Source organism: Archocentrus centrarchus, chromosome 7 (genome assembly GCF_007364275.1).
Source record: "Archocentrus centrarchus isolate MPI-CPG fArcCen1 chromosome 7, fArcCen1, whole genome shotgun sequence".
Lineage (NCBI taxonomy): Eukaryota > Metazoa > Chordata > Actinopteri > Cichliformes > Cichlidae > Archocentrus > Archocentrus centrarchus.
Genome location: NC_044352.1, coordinates 19,462,643 through 19,489,458, shown reverse-complemented (window position 1 = coordinate 19,489,458; position 26,816 = coordinate 19,462,643). Strand labels below are relative to the sequence as shown.

General features: G+C 39.8%; 3 protein-coding genes across 3 annotated transcripts; all 3 read left to right on the top strand.

Annotated features, from left to right (window-relative positions):
• Positions 1-2,000: 2,000 nt before the first annotated feature.
• hoxc11a (homeobox C11a) lies at positions 2,001-5,308 on the top strand. The gene is made up of 2 exons (XM_030733176.1): positions 2,001-2,787; positions 4,358-5,308. The coding sequence occupies exons 1-2, from the start codon at positions 2,061-2,063 to the stop codon at positions 4,588-4,590; spliced, it is 960 nt and encodes a 319-aa protein (XP_030589036.1). The 5' UTR covers positions 2,001-2,060; the 3' UTR covers positions 4,591-5,308.
• A 6,417-nt stretch (positions 5,309-11,725) lies between these two features.
• On the top strand, positions 11,726-14,605 carry hoxc10a (homeobox C10a). The gene is made up of 2 exons (XM_030733177.1): positions 11,726-12,538; positions 14,295-14,605. Exons 1-2 carry the CDS (start codon positions 11,824-11,826, stop codon positions 14,570-14,572), a joined length of 993 nt encoding a protein of 330 aa, XP_030589037.1. The 5' UTR covers positions 11,726-11,823; the 3' UTR covers positions 14,573-14,605.
• An 8,089-nt stretch (positions 14,606-22,694) lies between these two features.
• Positions 22,695-25,073, top strand: hoxc9a (homeobox C9a). The gene is made up of 2 exons (XM_030733183.1): positions 22,695-23,321; positions 24,404-25,073. Exons 1-2 carry the CDS (start codon positions 22,778-22,780, stop codon positions 24,646-24,648), a joined length of 789 nt encoding a protein of 262 aa, XP_030589043.1. The 5' UTR covers positions 22,695-22,777; the 3' UTR covers positions 24,649-25,073.
• The last annotated feature ends 1,743 nt before the right edge of the window (positions 25,074-26,816 follow it).

Genomic DNA, 26,816 nt, shown 5'->3' with positions numbered 1-26,816 from the left:
TTCACATATTCGCCTGCAATGGAATCTCCGTTCCAATCCTTAGGGTCGGATGATGTTGCTTCTTCTTCCCATTGCTTTTGGGAATCACCGAAGTCCCTAACTTTGTTTTCAATTCTATTTTTTAAACAACACAGGTGTCTCGTAAGTGACTGTAACAGAACGATTGTGTTATTGGAAAAGTGGGTAATAATTTGAGAGTCTATTGCAACGTTTAGGAAGCAGCCTATAATCATAAACAATGGACCATCATATTAATTTCACCTTGAGATAGTATCAGTTAGTCTATAAAGATTCAGAGATGGCCCTCAACAGTACAATTAAAAGTTTACAATGACGCAGGAAATCACACGCAGGCGCATATTTTCTCCAAACAATTCATTTTATTGACATTTTTTTAAAAGTCCGAGGAACATGTCTCTGTCTGTCACGCACAGATGAATGTCGACATTCTGGTGAAAATAAAATGATCAGAGCAGCTTGGAACATCAGTTGGGACTTATTTAATTTTAGAGGGAAATGTCGGATACATTCATACTACTCGGTCAATAGGCCCAGTCTGAGTGGCCTTTAAGTAGCGCGTTACTGAGAAGATTAATCCTTGCTCTGCTCTGAATCTTATAGACACTTATAGAAACAATTTTTGCCAATAAAGTCCAAGAACGTATTTTCCTAACATATAAATCAGAATATTTTCAGAGTGTGAGGCTTACACACTGAATATTGTGAGTGGTGCTGCCAATAACCACTCCAAACTGGAGTAACACTGAAGCCAGTCATTTGAGGCACTAATTATTTGTGTGTGTGTGTGTGTGTGTGTGTGTGTATGTGTCTGTGTGTCTGTGTGTGTATGTGTGTGTTTATATATATATATATATATATATATATATATATATGTATATAAATACTGGGCACATTTTTCGTCTGGGTTAGATGCATGGCCAGTGGTCCTGCAGGAACTCCAGGATAAAGGTCCTGAATTGTGTGGTTGTCTTTCATGATCTCTGTCACGATCCAGTGTCAAAGGGAATAATGAGACTGAACCGAATAACTTGCTCAGTCAACATGCATCTTGTGTATTGCACATTGTTCAACCGCTGCTTCAGCTTCACCTTGCGGAATAATTATGGTTTCTTACCCCTTCTCCAAATTAACAGCGTTTTTCATTTGGTGGTCCCTAAATAACTGAATGGCAAGGTAACACAATAAGCGGTTGCATAATTTAAAAAAAAAAATCACCAGGAATGAAATGATTAACTGATCTATTTATTAATCGTGTGTGCAGCGAACTGAGATAACCAGTAGCAAGTAAAAATGCACCAAAACAATTAAAAGGCTGAGATCTTCTTAAAAAAGCATAAAAAGACGAGTCATATGCTGTGATTAGTGTAACTTTTTGTAAATACTGAAGCGCTGACTGAGCTTATGAGACTCCTTCTTAATGGGCTTGTGCTCTATGGGCTATATTCTCAGTTATTGCTAATCAGTATCCTTCTTTCTATTGTATTGTGTCCAGCATCAGTATTAATAATTTGCCATTCACTGATCAAAAATATTTACGTTACTAGTAATCTAGTGGTGCACTCTCAAGAGTGAGCATACTTATTGTAGTGATAATATTAATTTTAATAATCTTACCTGCAAAACGCCATAACACTATGAAAAGCATGCCTTTGAGTGGACTCTGCAGTTTGTGCTATGCCTTTTTAAGGAGCTGTAGCTGTTTAGCTAGCCTACCAGCAGCCCATAAATATAAACATGCACAGCACATATCTTCCTAATTGTCATAAGCCAACAAACACGAATCTGTTACTGGTTTTCTTAGTGCTCCCGTGGTGTTTGAAAATTATTCGTTTGAACCTCCTCGATCTTACCTAAAGCCAACCACTCCTACACATCCAACTCTTCCAAATTGATATATGACAATATCTACTTTCGATCACGTGTCTGCGGGGCGACTTAGACGGATTGCGCGTCATCTCGCCTTCCCAAATTTTTCCCTTCTGCTGCAGCTCCTATCCAAAACATCTATCTATAGTACGGAACACGAGAGAGAGAGAAAGATGTTTAACTCGGTGAATCTGGGCAACTTCTGCTCCCAGACGCGCAAAGACCGGACATCCGAGTTTGGGGACAGGACGGGCTGTGCGTCCAATATCTACCTCCCCAGCTGCACCTACTACGTCCCCGAGTTTTCTGCCGTCTCGTCGTTTCTTCCACAGGCCCCGTCCAGACAAATCAGCTACCCCTATTCCACAAATCTGTCTCAAGTGCAGCCGGTACGGGAAGTTTCATACGGCTTGGACCCTGCTAGTAAATGGCACCACAGAAGCAACTATGCGTCGTGCTACTCGGGAGAGGATCTGGTGCATAGGGACTGTCTTCCACCATCCACCATGACAGAAATGCTTATGAAGAACGAGAGTGTGTACAGCCACCACCATCACCATCATACCCATCCGGGCTCCAATCATCCCTCCACAGGTTTTTATTCCGGCGTGGGGAAAAACAGCGTCCTCCCGCAAGGTTTCGATCGCTTTTTTGAGACGGCATATTGCAGCAGCACGGACAATCAGTCAGACAATTGTTTACAAAAGGGCGAAGGGGGGAAGCTAGAAAGCGACTCCCCACAGCAGCAGCAACAGCAGCAGCAGCCCACAGCCTCTGTACCCGGAGCCGCGGAGCAGGAAAAAGACCCAGAAGATGAGGAGGAACACACAAATTCAGGCTCATGTACGTCTTCCTCTGCAACAACCAAGGACGGCAACGCCAGCAAGAGCAACCACTCGAGTAGGTATACCGAGCTGTAAAATGGGGGAAGGTTAAGGGGACTAGCCCGGTGTTTTGTCGGTCAGATTTTATGTGGAGTTTTATAAGCATTCAAAGGATTTTATTATAACCCTACAAAGCTCTTTCTTGCAACGAGAAGAATTTTTACGATGGGAAAGCGCTTTGAAAAAAGGGGGATGTTATACACAGACGCCTCTATGGTGAGAGTCTGTGAAATTTTTAAGAGAGAGCTATTGTGACAAATGTTAACTTTGATCATGAACTTGCGTTGGGCATTTTAAGGGATTTTCTCGTTGGGCTGTCGAGAGTAAAAACCAATTGGGCAGAACATTGCTTTTGGCGTCTTGTGAATTTTCTTTTAGTACAGGGTTTGCTCGCAAAAGGCATGCTGCAAAGAGTATTACACACTTTACGGTTAAATGCGATCTATCTATCTATCTATCTATCTATCTATCTATCTATCTATCTATCTATCTATCTATCTATCTATCTATCTATCTATCTATCTAATTATCTATCTATCTATCTATCTATCTATCTATCTATCTATCTATCTATCTATCTATCTATCTATCTATCTATCTATCTATATATCTATCTATCGATTAAAACCGTTTCCTTCATTTACTAGAATGCTTAAATTATAAATAATCGTTTCTTTCCCCCTGTCCATGAATTAGGAGGTTGCATGGTCTGCACATTATTCCTCTTCCCCAGAAGCCGCTGGAAAAAGGTTTTCATTAATGTGCATGTTTCCTTTTGCACTTTAGGCTTCTTTTCTCCTCATGATTTGTGTGAGGTTGCCCGACATTCCAGTTAATGTCTAAGATATTTTAAAAATCTAAAAATGACCACTGATTTTTTTTTTAAAGGAAATTTTAAGAAAGGATGCTTGTGTATGAAACATTTACCCTAAGCCATACTGGTATTTAGCCTCATGTGCATCGTTTTAGCTTTAGCCAGGGAACATACACAAGCTGGGATCTGTGCTTAGCCCTCTTCCACACACATAAAAAACAATAAAAAAAAAAAAAATAAAAAAAAAAAACCCAAAAAAAAAAAAACAACAAATTACCCTGGTCACCTGTTTGATAAGACCTTACAGGGCCACAGAGGTCTTGATATGGCATTGCAGGCAAGGGTAGTGCATTTCAACTCACTGCCAAAAGATTGTGTAAATTGTTAGTTTAGCTCCAGGGGAATGTCGCACACATAATGCGGTGAAATACTTTTGTTGTTGTATATTTATAACAGATAAACACGTACTTAGAGGCTGTAAGTTGATATTATTTACTCCAGGCGATTCGGATATTTAACACTCTTTATGGTTGGTTTATCTGATAGCTTCAGCCAGTTCACTGGATGAATGCTGACTGAAATGTTATCAGTACTAATGCCACTGAAACTGAATTCTTAGCATCTGGCAAGTCTGTCGCCTCTTCAGCAGTTAAGCTCCCTTTGACCCCTTTAAAAAGACATCGTTGCTGTTAATTCATGTGACTCCACTGAATATTTTCCAGTTTGACTTTATTTTGAATTGCATATTTATTTATTTATTTTGTTCTTCCAGGCGCTCCTCGAACAAGAAAGAAGCGGTGTCCATATTCCAAGTTTCAGATTCGAGAACTGGAGCGGGAATTCTTCTTTAACGTTTACATCAACAAAGAGAAAAGGCTTCAACTTTCCCGAATGTTAAACCTCACCGACCGGCAGGTTAAAATTTGGTTTCAGAATAGAAGAATGAAAGAGAAGAAGCTGAGCAGAGATCGCCTCCAGTACTTCTCTGGAAATCCCCTGTTGTGAGCAGGAGCAGAGTGTCACAGTCTTGGACAGTGGCATTTAGGTCCCCCTATTATCTCATTGTGTTGTCACTGTGGGCATAACCATTTTCTAAGGAAGCCCACATCACCAACAGTGCAATGTTAAAGTGGACAGTGGCAGAAATAGGCCCGCATGGGATAAATCGCCATTTTCTTATTGCCCTACGGGCGGCGTTGAATTTCTAGCTGTCCTCAGAAAAAAAGGCCTACACGATTAGAATAATCATTTATATGCTGTTCTTGAATATGTCCCTCTATTTATCACGATTCTTCATTGTGTTTATTCTATTGTTCACGTATTTGTTAAAATATCAAATATAACAAGTATTTTGAATCCTTATTGCGCAGACAACTTTTAGCTCTTGTCCCTAGCTCTGGTCTATGTATATAGCTTATCATTATCTAATTTCTCTACCGGAGTACGAACAAATTATAGGAAATCTTCAAGCTGCATCTTTTGCCATTGAGAACTGTGACGTCCAATCTGTGAAAAAGTATATCCCCGTGTACAGAGTAGCCTATGCAATGTGCTATCATGACTGTAAATAACCCTATGTTGAATTTCCTTTCCCCTATTCCTGCTGCTATTTTTTCAGTACAGTGCCCATTCATCTTTAACAGCTTTAAAGCCAACTCTTGTTAAATTATTTGCTTAAAAACATTGCTGCTTTCGATTCCAGACAGGGGGAACAGATTGTCGGCCTGTGTATCATTAACATAATACCTATGAAATAAACAGAAAACCTATAGGCAAAACACAACGACTTTGTGCTGTTTGTCTTTCAATTATTACCCTCACCGCTGTTACTGTGCATTTATTCGTAACGGGCAACGTATTTGTTACTTTGTCTTGGTCGTGAGTCATAGTCTTTTGGAAATAGCAACTGCTCATAAATGTGTGTATAACCCAACGCTGCTGGCTTACACACATAACACGTGCACACTTTAAACTTGTGTTAATTGCCGGTTCACGAGGCTACACGCATTTGGTGGGGTGGATTTGGTGGCGATTGGAAAATAAGGAATAGTGTCTGCGGGCTCACACTTAACGGCTTTTTGACCATTTCAAGGTTACACCAGTCCAAAGGATCACGTTTGAATTTTAGCACGGATGTTAAAAAAGGTAAAGCTCAGATCTGAAAAATGTAGAGAAGAAGGGTTCAATGATAACCTCTTTTAGTGCCCACTAAATGGAATCGCCACTCTTGTAGTCTAGACACCGCCATAAAGACACAGGCACTAAATGCCTATTTTTTTTTTCTCTTAATTGCACCGTCTGTTCGGGGGAAATGGCGTTCACTTCCGCAGTAAATAGTAAACAAGCAGGACTGGATGTCCGAAGAACATTGCAAATGGGTTTCGACGTGAACTCGGTCTGTGTAGTCTGACCGATGTCTGTGAAAAATATATTCCCCTGTACTGAGTAACTAAGTCGCCAATGCAATGCAGTACGCATATGTTTAGCTCTCTGCCTTGCACTAGGTGCGCTAAATATGCACTGCAATGCGCAAGATATATATATATATATATATATATACATTTTCTTCGTGTTTATATGCCTTATTTGAGCGCATGTGTGTTTAGTTTGTGTTCGTGTGTGCTAAACATATGCCCATCATGATTGCACGTGTGCATTAAGTACAATTTATAATTAAATGTAGTCTTTGAACTTCCATAATGTCAAGGCCTTCACCTTTAACCCGATGCAATAAAGTGGAATCAAGGAGCCCCTTTAGCCCGGAAATGTGTGCAGCGGCGGAATGGGCCAATAAGAATGAGTGGGAACAGAAAATGGAATGTGTACAGAGACCAACTTTGACCCCTCGCATTAAACTACAGCAGGTAACTTTGCCAGCTTTAGCACGCCCAGTAAATACACTTTATTGTCCTTGTAAAATGTATACGTTTTCACGCATGAGGCGTTTTAAAATATGTTGGTGTAAACTGTAGATCTGGATTCGTATTCTATAAGAAAAGAAAACGTGTTGGTGTGTGGCTGTCCCAGTGTATTTGTCGTAATGGGAGGTTCTGTAAGTGCAAACATGATGGTTTGTGCGTGCGTGGGTGTGTGGTCCCTGTGAGTCAGTCCACTCTTTGATTCCTGATTTAGCAAAAGATTGCACAGGCTGTTCATGTCCACAGAAATATTACTGCACCGTTTGCATGCTTGTGTTAATTCCATTAGAGTGATTTTGGTTAAGGGTTTTCTTCAAGTTACAAGTGTTTTAAAGCAAAAAAGAAAAAAAAAAAAACCAAACGTGGTAAACTAACTGTAGTTCCGTGCTCTTGTGCATTTCCGCAGAAAGCACTGTAATGTATTTTATCTGCATGAACTGAAATCAGACTTAATCTGCTCGTCTTAGTATATCATCAGGAATGACAGGGGGCTGTTCTGACCAAAGAAAGACGAAGCGCACTAGCCGCCCAGATCAAGGCTATACCAGCCCCTCTCTTGCCACACCCACCAACCTTGGCCCTGGGACAGTGACGTGGTAATTTGTAGGTTTCTCCAACACACAACGTCACTAACAGCGAGTGCTGCAGAGGCTCCTGCAAATGTTGTCTATCAGCCACACGGGGGCCAGGACTCCCCCGGCCTCTGAACTGTTTTGTTTCCTCAAAGGGACTTTGAAAACGTTTCCTGATATAGATGCCTCGGTGACATCAGAGTAGTATTATTAGTCGTAGTAGTGGTCGACATCATATTTGGGGATGCGTGACAGGAGGACAGTCCACTGTGCTGGAATTCAGCTCCTGCTATGTGTCAGTCTGGCTTGTGCACTTGGGTTTTGCGGTGAAGAAAAATGGCGGTTTGTTTCATGTAGACGAGAGGAAGTAGATTGGAGAAGATGTAGCCTGGATCAGTTAGTTCTCCTACATAATAAGTTTTTTTTAAATGATAAAACTGTTAAGATCATGTTTTATAAAATGTTATTTTGCGTCATAAATAGGCTATAAAAATAACATTCAGTCTTAGAGTTGGGGTACATTGTGCGTCATCTTTTCAGTGTGTGCGTGTGTGTATGTATGTATGTGTGTGCTCGTATGTGTGTCCCATAAATTTTGAAAAAAATTACACACCAGAAAAAAAATTAAAAAGTAGAAAATACACGGAAATAAAAACCATTAAGTTTTCTTTTATTTGTTCAGTATGTTTTTTTTTTTTTAAATCATTTTGCTATAAATTTATGGCAACAATTTATCGTTTATAATTTATGAACTCTTCTGACTTAAATTTTGCTTTCTTTTTTGTCAGTATGCTGGTTTTGTCTACCGCCCCCACTCCCCCGCCGCAAATACTAATCAAGTGGTTATAGGCTATTGAATGGTTTTTATACTACAATGTTGTACTTACATCTCAGCACCTAACCTGTTCTATTGGGCCATAAAACAGTTCGTCGCTGTAAAACGAGCTCCTATTGCTGCAACCGACCAGCTTTCAAAGCGCTTTCATTTACATTAGTGCTTTTGTAGGCTGGCATTTATGCATTGTTGTCACCAAAATTAGTTTTGCTAAAAATTATAGAAATTTTAAGTTCCATATGTCATCTGGTGAAAGGTATTTGGTAAACGGCAATAATGTAATCCTGCTGTACTTTGACGGTGGTTATCACTTTGGTATTTAATTAAGAACTTGAATAATTCTGGCACCATAAATTAGAAGTTACGCATGGAGTGGCCAACAGCATGAAGGAGCCCACAAAGCACAGCCTGCTTACTTCCAACTGGAAAGATATTTTAAAGTGACCGCCAGGAGCAAATTAGTTGTGTCGCCCCAGTGGCTTCTGATTAGTGTAGGAAACCCGCTACCATGTAGGCTGTCTCACAGCATTCAACACCCATACCTTCCTGCATTATGATAACAGCCTCCAGGTTTGCAATCAGTTGGACGGTAATTTAGTGGTCGGTGCTGGCTGAAGTTTAGACAAGTGTAAAGACCATGGTAAAATACAGGCACAGTCAAGTGTGTGTGTGTGTGTGTGTGTGTGTGTGTGTGTGTGTGTGTGTGTGTGTGTGGTGAGCGTTTTCTTTGAAAATGTTTGGACAAACGACAAAGTTGGCTTTAGGCGTCTGCAGAAAAAAAAAAAAAAAAAAAAAAAAAACCTCACGAAATTTTTAGGGATCATTTATTGGAAAATAAGGCGGCGCTCGCGTTTCCATGGGAGAAATGGATCTGTGTAAACAAACAGCATTTTGTTGTGGAAGCAGAGAAGAATGCATGCCTGTTGAAAGTTTTCCTCGGTTTTTAAAAAGCATAAACTGTAGGGATAATAACCCTGTTATACAGCTGTGGTTTAACCTTTGGTCTGTACAACAAAGCAGTTCAGTTTCTCAGCAGCTTCTTTAACTTCTGGCTCATGATGATCACAGTCACGCAAAAATCAGATTGTTTCAGATTGAGAACCATCAATACGTACAGGATCACTGTGTATTCTGTACTAGGAGAGAAAAAAAAAAACCCCAATCAAACCACACACTCGTGCTTCTTTGTCTTTATAGCCTAATACACAATTTCCATGACTCGTCTGTCAAATCATAGCACTTTTTCCACGCTGCTGGCAGCTCTGCAAGTGCACATTACTGTTCCATCTGTGACATTCAGCACAGATTTTGCACGCTACCATAGCAACAGGCATTCTGTCATTTTACTTTATCATTTCAGATATTTACACACTCCTCTGCAGTGCCGGGTTTGCGAGGTTTCTTTGCATCGTTTGTAAAATTCGTTGTGCACACGTAATTTGCTTTTACGCGTGACTATTTTAGGTTTTGTGCTGAGTCAGTGTTAGCCTGCAGGCTAGGTGGGAATGTGTCGTAAAGCATTTTTGTGCGTGTTTGTCAGTGGTGTGACTTTGAGAAATGAGCTGACCATATAAGTTGTGTTTATTGTGTCCTTATATGAAGCAAAACCTGCGTTTACACGTTACACAATTTTCAGATGCGAAAATAGGTTGCATCTCTATTAATTCTTTATTGTGTCGTTTTCTCTCAGTGCTAAACAGCATGGTATTGTTTACGTTGTGAACCAAACATGTTCACCAAACATGTTCACTACATTAACGTACCTTTTCTTCATGATTCCGGCGAGTTTGGAATGACCACAAGACAACAAATCATTTATTTTAAGCATTTATTTCACTTATTATTTACACTCACACTTGACTATATATATAAAAGCAAAAGGTTCTGTATCATCTTGTAGCACAACCATTCTGCACACATGAACACGCACAGTGATGCAAAATATGTTGCCCTTGCCTTTGAAAATGATTTTGAACTGCAAACACAGCCTCGCACGCATTGCTGGTACAGAGTAAACAAGCGCCTCACGGTCGCCGTGGTTAAAGCATTTCAACAAACATTTGAAACCGTTTAAACCCCGTTTGCTTAAACAGCCAATTTTTGACATTGTTGAAACTAAAAGTATGCTGAAAAGCCGCTTATAACAGGTCTAACCCGTTTTAGCCAACTTTATTTTATTACCAACTTTAACCGGTCCCTTCAGCTCCACTCCGAGAGGTACGACATGTAACTTTATCGTTCTTCTGGGTTTTAATTTAGTTTTTAAATTACGTGATAGGACAGTTGCATATAATATAGCAGACTATATTTTAAACGGCACTGGCTGTTTTGTTTACTTCATTGTACCTGATAGGATTTTACGTATGCTTTTATATCATAAACTGTTTCTATAATTTCAACATCATTTGATTAGCTTTGAGGACAGAAGGAAAAAAAAATCACAGTGACCTTAAAAAAATCTGTGCATAAATACGTTCAAAGCTCGTATAAATTCTGATTATTGAGAAGTAGCTTCAAATTCACTCCTGCAGCCCACATCAATTATCCGAGTGAGATATTAACAACCCCCAAAACAAAAAAAACAAGAAAAACAAAATCGTTAAATTCACAATAGCACACCAAAACATGAGCCAAACAAGAGAAATCATTCATTATAAAAATGCTATATATGCATCACAATAGCTCAAGTAAGCAAATACCTATTATTTCTTTACATATATATATATATATATATATATATATATATATATATATATATATATATATATATATATATATATATAAATATATAAATATATAAATATATGTGTGTGTGTGTGTGTGTGTGTGTGTGTGTGTGTTTTAATAGTATTAAAAGTATGAAAAGACACTTGATGTAATTCTGTTTGATGTCCTTTTAGACCACTACATAACTATCCTTATAGGCCATCCATCTGCAGTTTTTCCCGTACAGTTGACACCATTTTAAGTCGAGACCCAGTTAAACAGCTAAATGCTGCTTCTTAGTTATTCCTGTCTAGTTAAAGTTGACTAATTGGTTTACTAAGATGCGGTATTATTATTCTTTTAACGAATTCGGGTCCAAGGCAGCTGGCGCACAATTGTAATATAAAAACAAAAACAAATGAATAATCAAAGGGTCCAAATTATGGTGGTAGACCCAGGAAGCCAGTAAAAGGCCCTTCCAAGATAGCGCAGTCTTATATTTTGCAGGCCAAAACGAACATTTACTTTTTTGGGCTGCTTCACAAGTATCTTCACTACTTCTTTAAAATTACAACCTTAAAAAATGTCCTCATTTCTGCTGAGGTTTTCTTTTAAAGAGAACACATCAGCTTACCTGATAGAGCTTACCTTGCTAAATTTGTGGAAACAATAAAGCTGAATTAAAAACAAACATACAAACAAAAAAAAAATGACACAAATTGTACCCTTTGGATCAAATCCACGGCGCTTCATCTCCACAGCATAAGCACCGGGGTCCGGAGTTATTTTTCTTTGGAGCATCCAAAGGTCTGTACTGAGATAGATAAAATATCCAAAAGCCACGCTGTAAGTGTCTTTTAAAATCACTGCAGCAAGAGCAGCCTTCCTTTGTTCTTCCTGGTATGGGCCTGCTGGTCGTACCAGCAGATGGTCACTAGGTGGCGCTCTTGCTCCACCAAAAACCCCTTAGTCTTCACAACTTGACCGCGCTGACGTCACGTCAGTCTGGAGCATCAAGTCCACTTCCACGCAGCTATTGGTCTGAAACTCACATGACATGTCTCCGAGCATCCATAATTATGTTCCTGATATTTTTGCACCCCCCTCCAAAAGATGTCAGCATCCTACTGTCATTTTTCTCCTGGAGAATCCCGTAGTTTAGACCAGTGGAACACACTAAACGATAACTGTGTTGCTAAATGCAAAAATGTCATGTCCGAATAACATAGCTCCCGGTAGCTTCCTGATGGATTCCTTAATGGGAGGATCATCTTCCTTCAGGGGTGAGGGTTATTCCAGCAACCCCGGAATGTACATCCACTCAGCTGCAGAGTACGGATATTCAGTGATGAGAAACAGTGGGAAGGTTGGACTGTCTTCACTCTCCAAGGGAGCCGAGGTTACTCCCGGCGCTGTGTCGCTCAGCGGCTTCCAGGATGAGGCCTACCTGTCAACACAACTGGCCACATGGACCCCAGGCTCCAAAACCTCTAGGGACGAACAACCTGTTGCCCAGTGTTTACAACCCTGCTCGTTTCCAATAGGCAGCGTCAAAGAGGAGGCGTTTTGTTGCCTCTACCAGGATGACAGCAATAAGGGAAAACAGACAACAGAGTCAGCCACTTACATCCGGCTTGGAGACAATAGCTGCCGGCCTCAGCAAACAGCCGCCTCTTCCAGCGGATGTTTCCAGGTGTACAGCGGAGAGAGGCCGCTACAGGATGACCAGCAGTTCCCCTCCAGTTTCTCTCTGACCCACTTGGCGACATCTGTTGAATCAGCAGCAGAATCGACAATAAGTTGCAGCAAATCGTCGCAGGAGACAGCGAGAGAGGTCTCCAAAACAGAGGAGAGTGAGAGCAGGAAGGAAGAGAAGGCCAAGACTGACAGCTGTACAGATATCTCGGACGGGGAATTAAAAGGTAGACTACTAATTCACGCCCCCACGTCCCCCTCCTTAACACAGACACATGCCTGTGTATAAATACAATGCAAACATTCACGCGCACATGCAGATGACTTGTTGACGGTGATACTAAAATTACTGCACAGATACAATAATTAATAACTTAATGCAGCGTTGCGTTTGATACGAGTCATATGGTCTGTATGGGCATTTGATAGCTTCGCTTAGGAGGGGTTGTGGTGCCCATGGCATTTAACACCTTTCCATTAATGTGACAACGTGAGATGGGCAGTTATCATTAGAATAAACACACTCTCTCTCTCTCTCTGCATACTTGGGTTATTTATATTGCCAAATGTAACAGCAACATTTTATACCTGAAAACTGTGTATTGAGCCAGCATGAAATTATGCGGGTTATAGCTACAGTTTAAATACTTTCGTCATAAAATACCGTATTGTTAAAGCCATCAGCATAATCCCGCATAATAATAATAATAATAATTTTTGCTTAGATGAAAAGTAAATTCATGAAAATCCACCCCAGTTTTACAGTACATTTTAAACTTTTTTTTTTCATTTTTCAAGAAAGAAACTTGTCACGTTATATTTGATAAAGTATTTAAAGGTAAAGGAAGTGTTGAAATATCACCATCTGTTGATTCCATTTTTAATATTTCCAAGTATTATTATTATTATTAGTAGTAGTAGTAATAGTAGTAGTTGAAGTAGTAGTATTGGTATTACACCCCTAATTAAGATCAAAGTTATTCAATGTTGTTACATATTTTTCATTAGCTTATTTAAAATTAATTTCACCTCGTTATTTATAGATGTAGATCAACATGATCCTTTTATTTTTAATTTAATTGGAAGATGCTGTGGGGTCTATGTGTGTATTTGGGAGAGGGAGTCTCTCTCTCTCTCTCTCTCTCTCTCTCTCTGTGTGTGTGTATGTGTGTGTGTGTGTATGCGTGCGTGCGTGCGAATTAAATTACTGAATTAAATGTTTTTGTAATGATTAAACGTGGGGCACACAGCGACTGTTCACATTAGGGTAATTATAACAGTAACCTGTGTGTGTGTGTGTGTGTGTGTGTGTGTGTGTGTGTGTGTGTGTGTGTGTGTGTGTGTGTGTGTGTGTGTGTGTGTGTGTGTGTGTGTACGTGTGTGTTGGGTGTGTTGTGTGTGAGTAACAGAGGCGTTACTCCCCAGAGTCTAAAAGCTAATCAAGAAATTAACTGAATGTGCAGCAGTGTGATTTTTTTCTCGCTCCTGATACTTGGATGCACTGTTTCTTTGTCCTTATTTTTTCTAAACCTGGTATTATGCTACAGAGACCTCCTCTTGTTTTAAGATGAACCTACAAAAAAATTCATCTGGCTCCGGTGTGCAAAGGTAATAAAATTTTTATGGGAGTCTGAGGTCCAACACAGACAAAGGAAGTGCCTGCACACCCTCGTTTGATTTGATCTAATTATAGTTGTACATCTTACAGAAGCAATTTGCAAGCAGTAGGAGTTATTGCAAAAGGTGTGATGCTCGATGTTGTTCATTTGTTCAAGTGAGAGCGGAGGAGTCCGCACCCAGGTAAAGCTGCTCGTGTACACTATTAATTTGGATTTCTTTGAACGGTATTGAATGTGCATTTAAAATGTGGGCGTGTACCTAGCATCCACTGTATTGATGAAGGTTATGAAGCTGCGTACGATCTCCACATATCGGGATCTGGCCGCATGTTTGCTCATTGTTGCATTTGTCTTGCTCCGATAGATGATCTGTCCGCGGAAAAGACAATGGGAAGCTGGTTAAAAGCCAAAAGTGGAAGGAAGAAGCGGTGTCCCTACACAAAGCATCAGACGCTGGAGCTGGAAAAGGAGTTCTTGTTCAACATGTATCTGTCTCGGGAGCGCCGCCTGGAGATCAGCCGGAGTATCAACCTGACCGACAGACAGGTCAAGATCTGGTTCCAAAACAGACGCATGAAGCTCAAGAAGCTCAACAGGGAGAACCGAGAAAGGGAACAGAGTGCAGTCTACAACTACTCCTGAACATATTTTTTAACCCACACAAATATTCACATACATACATTCACTCCTACACACACACACACACACACGCACACACACACACACACACACACACACACACACACACACACACACACACACACACACACACACACACACACACACACACACACACACACAGGACAGGCAAAGATATTGACAGACATGCATGTGTCTTTTTTTTTAATTAATACATTCAGCAATTATTTAGTCGTGTTTCTTTTTAATGTGCTCACTAAGCACACATACACATGCACACATCGTGCCTTCCTATATGAACGATAAAACGCTGCAACTTGCAGACAAGACCTGAGTTTCGCAGGTGAACAGTTGCAGCGGCACTGGAACAGTAAGGTGCTATTAGTTTGTAATTTTAATTGTAATATAACATGAACCAAAGGAAAGGAGGAGGCAATATTCATGCAGTCTATAAATAACTAGTGGCATGTAAGCAGTTTCACTTTGCTGAGCTTCAGTGAATGAATTGCCACTCTTGCTGCTTCTTCCTTGGTGTCTGATGCTTTGGCATTTGTGTGCAGTGTACTGTGCATGCACACACTGATATTAAGCTATGTCGTGGCAAACGATTCCAAAACAATAAAAGGAGGGCGAATTAGAAAAGGTATTTCCAACTTTGTCCTTCCCCTAGCATAGTAGTGAAAATGAGAGGGAGGGAGAGACACTGCGGATTAGAGAAGGAGATCATGGCAGTTTTAATAGAAGTGAGAGACCATAACGTTGATTTAAATATTATCCAGGTGACCACAGTAAGTCAAGGTCATAAAATTCTAATGTCAGGTTCGCCCTGGAAAGCGTTGGGGGTGGATTTTATGATCTGCAAATATAATGTGCTGCAGCAGTAAAGATGCGTTTAAAGGTGTGTGTGGAGGAGGGCTAATCCACACAGCAGAGACTGCAGTGTGCAGGACCCAGCCGAAAGGCGCTGGGCTGGAAGGAGCAGCCGCCTACACCCTGGGGATAATGGAGCTTCATGGGAGCAGGAGATAAGGAGGATGGTGGATAAAGGGACAGCGACTGCGACGGCTCCAGTGACAATAATGACAAGCGTCACGGCAAACACGTGGATAACAAAGCGCACCTGGAAGGCGTCTATTGAAGGCAAGCGAAGGTAGGACTCGGCTTTACGTAATATATTTATTTCCTGTTTTGGGAACTATGGTGCATCTGTCAGAGAAGTTTGCTTGACAGCTGATTTGACACGCATGGTGCACGCCTGCTCACGTCCATAGTTTGTATGAAGTTGCTTAAGCGCGCTGCTGATTGGTACTCCCTTTGCTACTTGATTCATGATGCTGGATGCTGATTGTTTTTGTATGATAGTTCTGGAGATTTGTTGTGACTGGATTTTCAAGCTATGTTTACTTAACAGATGAATAAAATTTATGCTGCTCTGACACAAAAGTATTTAGGAATTTAGAAGTTCAGCAAAATTGCACTGGCGCGGTTTTTGAGAGTAAACAATTGAAAGGCATAGCACATCTAACGTGACAACAAGCAATGTTACAAAAGCAGCTTGATTGCAGACCACAGTGTGTTTCATGTATTGGTACTCGCCTTTTGTCTTTGTGCTGGATAGTCTTAATCCTCACTTGGCTTTTGCCTGCATTGTCCTTTCCATGGATTTTAAACCCCTTTGCGCGAAGCTGAAGCGTGGTTTAGGTAGTTTCATGTTGTTGGGGTTGGCTTCCTGGCTCGGCAACAAGAAACTGCCTTGATTACGTCAGTTCGTCTTCATCAAGGGCACAATTTCCGCTGAATTACCCCCTATAGTCACACAGGTCCCCGCAAATGGCATTGTAAATGAACTGAGTTGCAATACCTTGGACAGAGACGTTTTCTTTCTTTGCTGTTATTTTTGTGGTGGGCTGTAAACCCTTCCGAGGCTCTCAGAAGGAGAATAGGTTGTAAACAACATGGGGTAAAGTTTTAGACTGCGTTGTGGTGCATCTGTCATCACTGGCTGTCGGCTTGGGTTTCGTTTTTTCAGCTGTTTTATGATGAGATGGAAGGAGACATGAATAGATACATAGTTGGCTGGATAGATAGATGTCGCTGATTTAACTCATTAAATTATCAGACAAATGTACAACAGGAAATGGATGCGTATTGACATTTTTATGATCTAATCTGAGCTCTTTTCTTCTGCTAATGCACGACTACTTTTAAGTGTTTATACCAAAATGCCGTCCAATTCCAACTTCCAGTTTGCTGTAAAGTTTTACAGTGAGAGGCAGCCTAATAAAAAAATGAAAGCTACTTTGTGATTTTCAGCAAAAGCTAATGGTGAATGTTTCTAGAAAACATTAGAAAACCTACTGACAGCAATCATTCCGTTAGCAGACGCATTTTGCTGATTGAGACCAGTTTGACTTTTTCAATTTAAAAAAAAAATCCTGAAAAAAAAGATTTATTTTTTTTGTATTTGTGCATTAAAGAACTTCAGTCTTTAATGTTTTTCAGTTGTGCTTCCTCTGGTTTTACTGCAATCTTCGAAACTTTATTGTTTCTGTCCTCGGCCCACTACGCGGAAGAATATACTTGCGTAGACACTTTGTCTCCTGATACGTGCTAAGGAAAAGTTTCCAAAATATAATGATTACACCTTGTATCTTTTTTGGAGTCGAACTACAACACTTTCACAGTAATATTTTGGTCTAATGGCACTTGTACTTAAATTAATTAAATTAGCCGAGCTACCATTAATTTCCAGCGTCTTTAGAACTTAATGGCAATTATGTTTGAAACTACAACTCACTGACTGTCACAGGCACTTGGCAAACCTTTATATCTTGCCGTAATTAGTAAAAGAAAATCAAATAAACGGGGAATAATGTTTTATTATGTTAAAATTAATGAAAAGGGATAAAGGAACAAAGAAAACTCCCAGGAAAGGGGGTTTAGCTTACGTAAATGAAACACGGAAACTTATTGGTGAAAGAGCTGGTTCTTCTGCAAGCACGGTCAGCATGTTTTCTTTGAAAGGTAGTCCAGTGTTTATGCTAGTCACTATGCTAGTCAGCCCCCTCCTCTTAGCGGTAGCACCAGTGGAAGAGACAGTCTGGAATCCAAAGTCACTTTCATTCAGCTCAGTGAATGAGTGTCTCTCTTGGAATGCACCACTGACAAAGACTTTACAGCGCTGAAAACAGCCCGAGAGCTCCACAGATTCACCCTAAAACCATATACACATAAAGTAATTTATTCCACTTTGTAGTTACGCACAGGAACTGAAGCCTTTAGACACTTCCTTTAGTACAGCTCAAGATGTCTCACTGCTACTGGCATGATCAGACATGAACCAAATATGCTAACAGCTTTTCTTTTCTTTTCTCCCACTTTCCCTCTTTTCCTACTGTCATTTTTGACAATCATTATGTTTATTTTTATGAGACATAGGACCTTGACATGATTTTTATTTTTATTTTTATTTTACTATTTCCAAGAAGCTTAAAGATTGGCTTTCTTTCTTTGGAAAAATTTTAAGACTGATTTATTGCCAATTTGTACGATGCAGAAATGAATCTTAAAGTGTGCCATTTTTTGGATTTGTTGAATGTCATTTAATAATTGGGAATGCTTTCCAACCATATTAAAATGAATTATGAATGAAAGTATCAAAAAGAAGAGGAAAAAACATATAGGAAAAGGGACACTACTGCCCTTTGCAAATGAAAAAAATAAAATAAAAAATAAAAGATAATGAGTGTAATCGCACAGTTTTTTTTTAAAACTGCACCAAAAAAAAATGCAAAATATCACTGCGGCGGGCCTTCTCAGCACCACGGTCATTGATCAGCTTCAGGACTGATCATTTTACGGGATGTTTTGACGGAAAATGCGTTTGAAAAACATTTTTAGAGGTAATTTATATGAGAATTTAAATTATTGATTCTCTGAAACAGTGGCGTGCAGCGCTTATCTTGGATAGATAAATCTCCATCCAATACAGGAAGAGAAATATAGATATGTTTTGGCCTTTCAGTTAATCACGGTGAAGCTCTGTGGTGCTTGGTGTTCAGCGCCTGGGACGTAACAAAATACAATGTGATCGTTTCTTTGAATCGCCAGTATTTAGAGTTTAAACAGATAGTTTAGACGAGATGTCCTAATTACACATGCCTAACTAGTTTTGGAAAAGGAAACTGGGGCGCGCGTGTGTGTGTGTGTGTGTGTGTGTGTGTGTGTGTGTGTGTGTGTGTGGGAGAACACATCTTGTCAGTTTTGCTTCAGTCATGCTGCTCTTACTATTCTTTTGACAGTATACAGTAATTGCAGTCAATGTCTCTATTCTAAACAGGAAAAATAGTCTGCTTCCACTCTGGCACTGAACAGATTTGTCTAATGTCTAATAAAAGAAAGTCATGTTCCAACACACAGCTCGTATTCTTCGTTTATTATCTCCCCAGACTGGTTTTACTGATAAAAACAGACTTAGCAACAGACTGAGTCACTTGACAAAGAAGATGAGTCATTTTATTTTAACAAGCACAATATATAACATCGGTTTGACCAGCCCATGGAGCTTATAAAGGCACAATAACAGAGAAATTTGCAATCTGCATCCACCAGTACTTCAGATGATTTTAGTTGCCCGCGAGTGAATTCATGATCTTAGCTGAAGCTCCCTTTTTTAATTATTATCATTAGAAGCATTTTGCCGGTAAAACTGTATTAACGGAGAATCCTTTTCTATGGTGAAAGATTATTGCTGAATTAAAAGCGCGGGGCGAAGAGTATTTTGACGCATATACTGATACATGCCACCTACTCCGTACTAATAAAAAAGCATCAGTGCACTGCGGCAGCGCGAAAACACTCAAAATGTAACTCACTGTTACGTTTTTGGCATCTAACCGGTCAAAGCTGTGCATTAATGCCCTGCATTCAAAGCAAAAAACAGCTACGAATTAACATGCAGCTGTTCTCCCTTTCTTTGCGTCATGAGGCACAAATAGGCTTTCTGGGTATTGCAACAACAGCTGTATCTGTCTTTTTTGCACATAGAAAATGTATGCAATTGACACATATCAGAATGCGGCTTGTATAGTTGGGCGAAGTTATACTTAGTCTTTGGTATTGTCATCACTGATTCAAGAAGCGGTTTAACAGATAAATGATTTTGGATGTCAGAAGAAAGGACGAATTATCAATAACCCGAACTGAACTGCACTAAAATGAAAACATAGGCTCACTGTGATCTCGGAGAGTCTCAGGATAGATAGTATCATATGTTGCATAGACTACAAGTCCTAGAGCGACATGGGATTTTTTAAAAATCTAATAAAACTAACTCTTCCACAGACGAGTACAAAGCCCAAAATCACGCAACCCGGGGTTTTTGTATTTGTCTCCATTTAAACTTTAACCTGTATACTTTTGATTAATCAAGTTCCATCCTTGATTTGCTGATATTAGAGCGAATATGTTCAACACAAACACTTATTTCTGCCATATCACGTTGTGTTTCGCTATTAAAAGTTAAGGAACTAAAATAGGAAACAGTTTGGTCAGGCAACAAAGGGGGATTTTCTGCGACAATATATTATCAGATGATCCAGCGTAGTTGTACTGAGGAAGAGCAGAGGTTAAGGACAGAAACTGCAAAAATAAGAAACGACAAACCACAAAAGGTTATACTAAATAAAAGACACAATCTTTTTATTTATAGCACAATGAGACGGATACAACAGTGGAATAGATGATGGGAAATAATTAAAAAAAAGTTACTTCTCATTAATGACAAACACACGCACACACATATATAAACATGCATGTGGCTGCTGTATGTACACACGAAAACAAAAGGACACTTCAGTACAATATAAATAACAGCACTGCATTACTGCAGCCATCGATACAGGATTATAATGAGATTATAAGATCATATGGCAATAAATGGTCAATGAGTACTATTTCATTATACTTGGAGTATCTGCAATAAACTGACAGCAAATCTTGAACCTGCAGAAAACACATTTAAAATGAACTGACTAGTAAATTTAGTAAACTTATTTGTTTCTAATAACATGTGGGGGGAAAATAACCGGACTCAGACTTGCGCATTCATCAGCACACACCAGGACACCGTTTGGAGTTATCCGGGTTAAGGTCCGCCGTCTGGTCTTTTAAATTTCATGGTTGAATCTGAACTCAGCAGCGAAGACAAACGTGGCACTTCCTACTGCGTTTATGATTTGATGCACGTTGTTTTACACCACGAAGCCCAGATATTAAGCATTGTGTGGGTTAATAAACAAATTAATAATTTTGTTTTGACAAAAGTTGAATTTGATGTAGGGTAATTAGTGACGGAATTTTATCCTTAGCTTGTGGTTGACACTTTCTCGTTTTCAAACACCAACACTCAGACGTTATTTTCCTACAGATGTTGCAAATTGGGATCTAATTCTAATGTTATTACAATTGTTATTTTCCCTCTTTCTTTTTTATGTTAAACTATTATTTCGTACATTTCATGGCATGAAACTGTTTTTTTAGCCCAGTTTGATATCATTCTAGCACAGGGAAGTGTGATTTGTTCTTCCACACCACATATTTTATTGGTTACACATAACTGTCAGCTTTGCACGTCCTAAAATAGATTTCTTGTCTTAAAGGTTGCAGTAAGTTAACCTTAAAACAAACAAACAAACCAAAAAACCCCAGTTCAGCTCCCTTTATGAACACACAGTAGGAAAAATGTTACTTGAAAGATTAAACACGCAGTTAAACGTAAAAAAAAAAGGAATAGCACATAAAACAGACGAAAATACACCGTGCAGGCAAAATAAAACGCTGGGGGTAAAGCATACATGCACACACGCAGGAGTCACAACACAGGAACGTGTGCAGCTTTTAGGAATTAATAATTCATCATGTATATTATCTACCCTGCGCAAATGCATTATATTTTCTGTATGCACCTCTGGTCGAGCTCTTTATGACGCCTGTGGCTACTTTAGTTGCTCCTGTTTCACCGTATAGTTGATATTGTTTTATTTGCTGTGTGTCTGCATCTCTGTTTAAGAATTCATCCTTGCTTCATAGCCTGCTAACTGACAAGCTACCCATGTGCATCGCAGGGCAAAACAGCAGACTCATGCCATTGGATACAACAGTAACATTACCCCTGTCATTAAAGCTTTCATAGTTAGCCCTTTAACGACCCATTTTACCTCTTCTGCTTCCAGTGTCCTCTCTGCAGTCTTCGGCCCTTCTTGTTTCATATGAATTGTTTCACGTACACATAGTGGCGGCAGCGGTGGTGGTGATGGTGGCGGTTTAATGTTAAGCGAGGAACTCGGATGCAGTCTTATTAACGACACGTTTATGAACAATCAAATGGTCCTCGTTAAAATTTATTGATGGGCATAAAAACATGAACGGTCACTAGCCGAATATAGCGCGCAGTAGTGGGCTGCTTGTCAAGAATCTGAATCCCCTCCTCTCCTATCTCTGCAGATCCCATTTGGGAAATGTTTGCTCTATCCTCGTTAAAACAGTGCAAACTTTATTAGCATCCCGTATTTTGATTCTGTCTCTCCAATATCCACTTCAGCTGTATCTAGCTAGCGTGGAGGTTTTTCTCCTTAATAAGACATAAAAAGTATACCACAAGAAAATATAATACATTCACTTTATCAAATATAATACTGGTTTAATAAAGATAAAAAGGAGTAAACGATTCGGTAAACACTTTGCTGTAATACTATCCATTGCAACAGCATGGCGCTACGGTAGATTTTGCCAGACAAAGATTGATTACACCATTAAATAGTGCCTTGCTCTTAGACGTAATGTGCGCAGGTCTGTTGTGCGACTAATGGTAGAGCCACTACTAGAACTACAAATGCGTATTTTGTTCATTAAGAAACATGGGTTTTTTTGGAGGGGAGTTGCCTCTATGCGTCCAAGAAAAATAGTAAAAGATCAGATTCTTTAATCCAATTTATGTGCATTGGTATCCCAAGAGAAGTGGCGCATTGATCCACTGTACAATTTTTGTGGGGGTAAATATAATCACGTGTTGGCGAAGCAGCCAATAGCAGGCAGGGAAGCGTTGAGAAATAATTACCTGCCTTGATTGTTCTATGGCTAGATAAAAAAAGTACACATACAGTCCATATAATAATCGGATGCATGTAAAAGAGTCGGGGAAGCTTCGACATGTCGACCACGGGTCCCATAAGTAACTATTATGTGGACTCCTTGATCAACCATGAAAACGAGGATGTCCTTACTGCAACTCGTTTTTCGGCGCCCGGTTCGCACCCAGCCGGTCCTCGTCCGACGTCTCTAGTACCGGAGTGTGCTGACTATCCTTCCTGCAGCTTCGCACCCAAGCCACCCGTCTTCTCCACCTCGTGGGCCCCTGTACATTCCCAGTCATCAGTGGTTTACCATCCATACAGTCACCAACCTCACTTAGGCACAGACTCGAGATATATGCGGTCATGGCTGGAGCCGATATCAGGCGCTGTGCCTTTCCATGGCTATCCGGGGAACAGCAGGCACTATGGGCTGAAGCCCGATGCATTTCAAGAACACAGAGCCGGCGAGTGCCTCGGCTCCAGCGGACGGACCTACACGGATTATCTGTACTGCTCATCCACTGACATGCGAGACAAGACGCAGCAGAATATCCCCTCTCCCGAGTCGGAGCTCATGGCTTCAGGAAAACATAAAGATGAGAAACCGGAGCTAGATCCGAGTAAGTTCAAGCGCCTACGATCTTTTACAGCCGGGTGGGTGTTTTGTTTTGGGATTGCTTTAAATTGCTTTTGCTCAAGAGCCATTTTAGCGTCCTGCATAAAGTAAAATTATAAACTGCTTCATCCTTCCCTTTCAGCTCAGCTCTGAATCGCCCCTGCTATAGGGAGCAAGCTTCAGGAACTATAAAAGACAAACGCTTCTGGGCTAATATTGGGGCAATAAAACCAGACGGGGTTGTAAACATAGACTCAAAGCTACAGGAAGACGTTGAATTTGGGAGGATATTGCATAAGCTAACAGCACATGCAAGGTGTTCTAAAATAAACAGCCTAAACTCACTTAGAAATCCATATTCATCGTATGATGCATTTTTACGACTATGTGTTGACCCGTGCCATTAAAGATGGCACACCAAACCCTATTAGCCGACTTTCATTCCTATATTATCAAACAGGCCCATCCTGTGTGGAGACGCCACATTGTGGCTCTATTTGATCCCCAGTGGTTTAAAAAAAATTAAATAAAATAAAATAAAAATAATATTATGTATATGCACTGAAAAGATTATACGCACATATGACAATTTGTTCTCCTCTCTGGGTTCAAAACAAATTCACATGACTGTTTTTCAGACAACTTGAGGAATGTAGGGACATACTCGAGGACTTTCACCACGGACCTGTAAAGGCTTGAACCACGGGCCATTTTATGGGCCAATAAAGTGAATAAGCGCATTGAGTATTTTACGACGGTGTTACTCACAAGTTAAGGGGACAAGGAAGCAAATCAGTGGAGGCTTGGAAAGTGTAAGACTGAGAATCTTTCCTTAAAATGTTAACTGCCCGTTTAGCTTTAACGATGTACACCCAAAACTTGTGTGTGTGCCTTGGCATTGTTTTCAGTTTGTTGCACTTTCTGATGAGTCCACAGACTTGCTATAAATCCAGAGGCTCATTTTTTTTTATTTTATTTTTTTTTTAAGGCCCAGCAATTAATGTGGCTGTCTTCTGTTTTGAAAATGTCAATTTTTGCTTTGTATTGCTGTTCTGTCTTTATTATTGGTGCTCTTTGTATTTGCAGATAACCCTGTGGCAAATTGGATACATGCCCGCTCCACAAGGAAGAAGCGATGTCCTTACACAAAGTACCAGACTCTCGAACTGGAAAAGGAGTTTCTGTTCAATATGTACCTTACAAGAGACCGCCGGTACGAGGTCGCCAGAGTGCTGAATCTGACCGAGAGGCAGGTCAAAATCTGGTTTCAGAACCGGCGAATGAAGATGAAGAAAATGAACAAAGAAAAGACCGACAGCAAAGACCAATAATGTGGACTACAGTGACAAAACAAACAAGTATAACCACTAGTCTAATGGACAGCACAGATGTACCAAAACACACGATGAGCGCCCCTCTCCTCCTTATATTTATCACTTTTGTTGGATTTTGTATTAACCTTAACTTCCAGACTGTTTGATGCCGAATATTATTTTTAGTGCACATTTCTGTGTCCAGCGTTTGAGTAGAAAAAAAAAAGAAAAAAGAAAAAAGAAAACTTATAAGGAGACAATTGCATTCTGCTTTCACTTCCAGATATGTTTTTTGTAAAAGAAATGAAAGAAACGCAGTTTGGATACGATTAACTGTCCGAAGAAAGAGAATACTTGAATTCCTTTGAATTTCACAAAAACCATAATTTATGCTGTGAATGTTTTCTTTCATGTTTATTTCCTTTGTACGCTGTTGTGCAGGTGTAGTATTTTGTACAGCAAACAGAACATCTGCGGTCGACTTGTCTGTCTTGTATTTTTGTGATAGCTGTAGCTGTATTTGTGCACATTTTTTGACTGTAGCCTACGAGTTTAATTATAGAATGTAGATATAGAGCTCTGCAAATATAACCATAATCCCAACCTCTTGTTTTCTGTGTTTATTGTGACTTTGCAGACAGTGTGTTTGCAAACCCATTCAGCAGGGTGCACGGCTGTACAGAGCAATTAAAAACAATATCATCCCGTATGAGAAAAAAAAACAAAAAAAAAAACATAACCAATAAATAAATAAATAGACAAAATACTGGATTTTTATAAATCAACGGGAAAACTGAGCCACCAAACTATAGGCTAAACTACATGTAGCAAAAGACGGATGATTTATTAATAACTATACCTCCACAATTCCAGTAGGCTATATTTTGGCCGTTGAGTGTTCCTCCATTACATTACAGGCCTAAATGAGCTTTGCTGTTACAAATAATGGCGATATATAAACCTTGGCGTAGCCTATTTAAGGCTTTAGTAGAACAACAGTGTTTTAATTTTGCTTGGCATTACTTTGAATGGGGGCCTTAATTACCCTCCTCTTAGTCGCAAACTCTCACATCTGTGCCGTTGTTATTCATTTTAGGAGAAGTAGACTTCAACACGGCATTTATAATGTTTTATACTAATGGCCAAATTTGGCCTACGCACTCAAAATACACATTTCTTTCGAAAAGCATATATCTCTACGGTTTGGTAATATGGGATGACTAAAATAATGTATCCTATTTAAATTGTTCACATGACATTATTATAGGGACAAAGATAAATGCACGAGGTATTTATTTAGATGTTTATTAGGTCCATGCCCTTTAGGAGTTGAAAGTAGCTCATCCACAACATTTATGCAGTTGTCATATTTCCAGTATCTTTTTTCTTCTTTTTTCCCCCCTCAATCATTAAGCACTTAGACAATTAAAAATAACGTCTTACTACTCCGATGCGTTAATTGCATCTCCAGGCTCGTAGGCGATCAGAAAATCTGAGACCAGATTTCAAAAGTTTCGTTTTAAAGCGAGAGACTGTTTCCCATGTCTCGCATTTGTTTCCTGGGATAGACCTAAATTGCCTTTTTGTGGTGGCAAACAATACAGGCAGGATGCTGTAATTTCAAAGCCCAATCCAGTGCATTTCCGCTCTGCTCGGACAAAAATGCCAGTTTTACAGCCCCTGTTGGAGCTCGGCTGTTTGTCTCAAATGCAGACCAACAAAGCAAACTCGACTAACTGGCTAGACGTCTGGGCTAAATTACTTTATGGTTTTAATGGACGCTGGTGGTGGACTCGTTCAAAGGAGAAGCATGCGCACTGTTCAGGGGACTTTTGCCTGACTAGGTCAGCCGCAAAACCCCCTGCACTTCATCATATGAGTCGTCTATTAGCCTACAATTAGATGGGAAAAGTCAATATCCATCGTGCATAAATATGAGTGCTGTAGAGCGCTATTATCTCCTATATAAAAGTAATCAGCTGCCAAGACAGGAAACGACAGCACAGCAACTATTTCAAGTCTGCAGTAAAGCAAAGAAGACCGAAGGCACGTGTTTATGGATTCTATAGTAATTAACTGCTTAAACTTTACGTAAGGAAAAATACAGGGAGCATACATTCTCTATACATTCAGTAGAGAAATCCTTTCTGTCCACATAACAGTTGTCTGATTGGTGGAATTATCCA

What these genes read in the sequence shown, in the direction of transcription:
- hoxc11a (XM_030733176.1), top strand. Translation starts at nt 2,061, where the DNA reads ATGTTTAACTCGGTGAATCTGGGCAACTTCTGCTCCCAGACGCGCAAA. An exon ending in CAGCAAGAGCAACCACTCGA is followed by an intron (nt 2,788 to 4,357) that starts GTAGGTATACCG and finishes TTGTTCTTCCAG; the next exon opens with GCGCTCCTCGAACAAGAAAG.
- hoxc9a (XM_030733183.1), top strand. Translation starts at nt 22,778, where the DNA reads ATGTCGACCACGGGTCCCATAAGTAACTATTATGTGGACTCCTTGATC. An exon ending in GAAACCGGAGCTAGATCCGA is followed by an intron (nt 23,322 to 24,403) that starts GTAAGTTCAAGC and finishes TTGTATTTGCAG; the next exon opens with ATAACCCTGTGGCAAATTGG.
- hoxc10a (XM_030733177.1), top strand. Translation starts at nt 11,824, where the DNA reads ATGTCATGTCCGAATAACATAGCTCCCGGTAGCTTCCTGATGGATTCC. An exon ending in CTCGGACGGGGAATTAAAAG is followed by an intron (nt 12,539 to 14,294) that starts GTAGACTACTAA and finishes TTGCTCCGATAG; the next exon opens with ATGATCTGTCCGCGGAAAAG.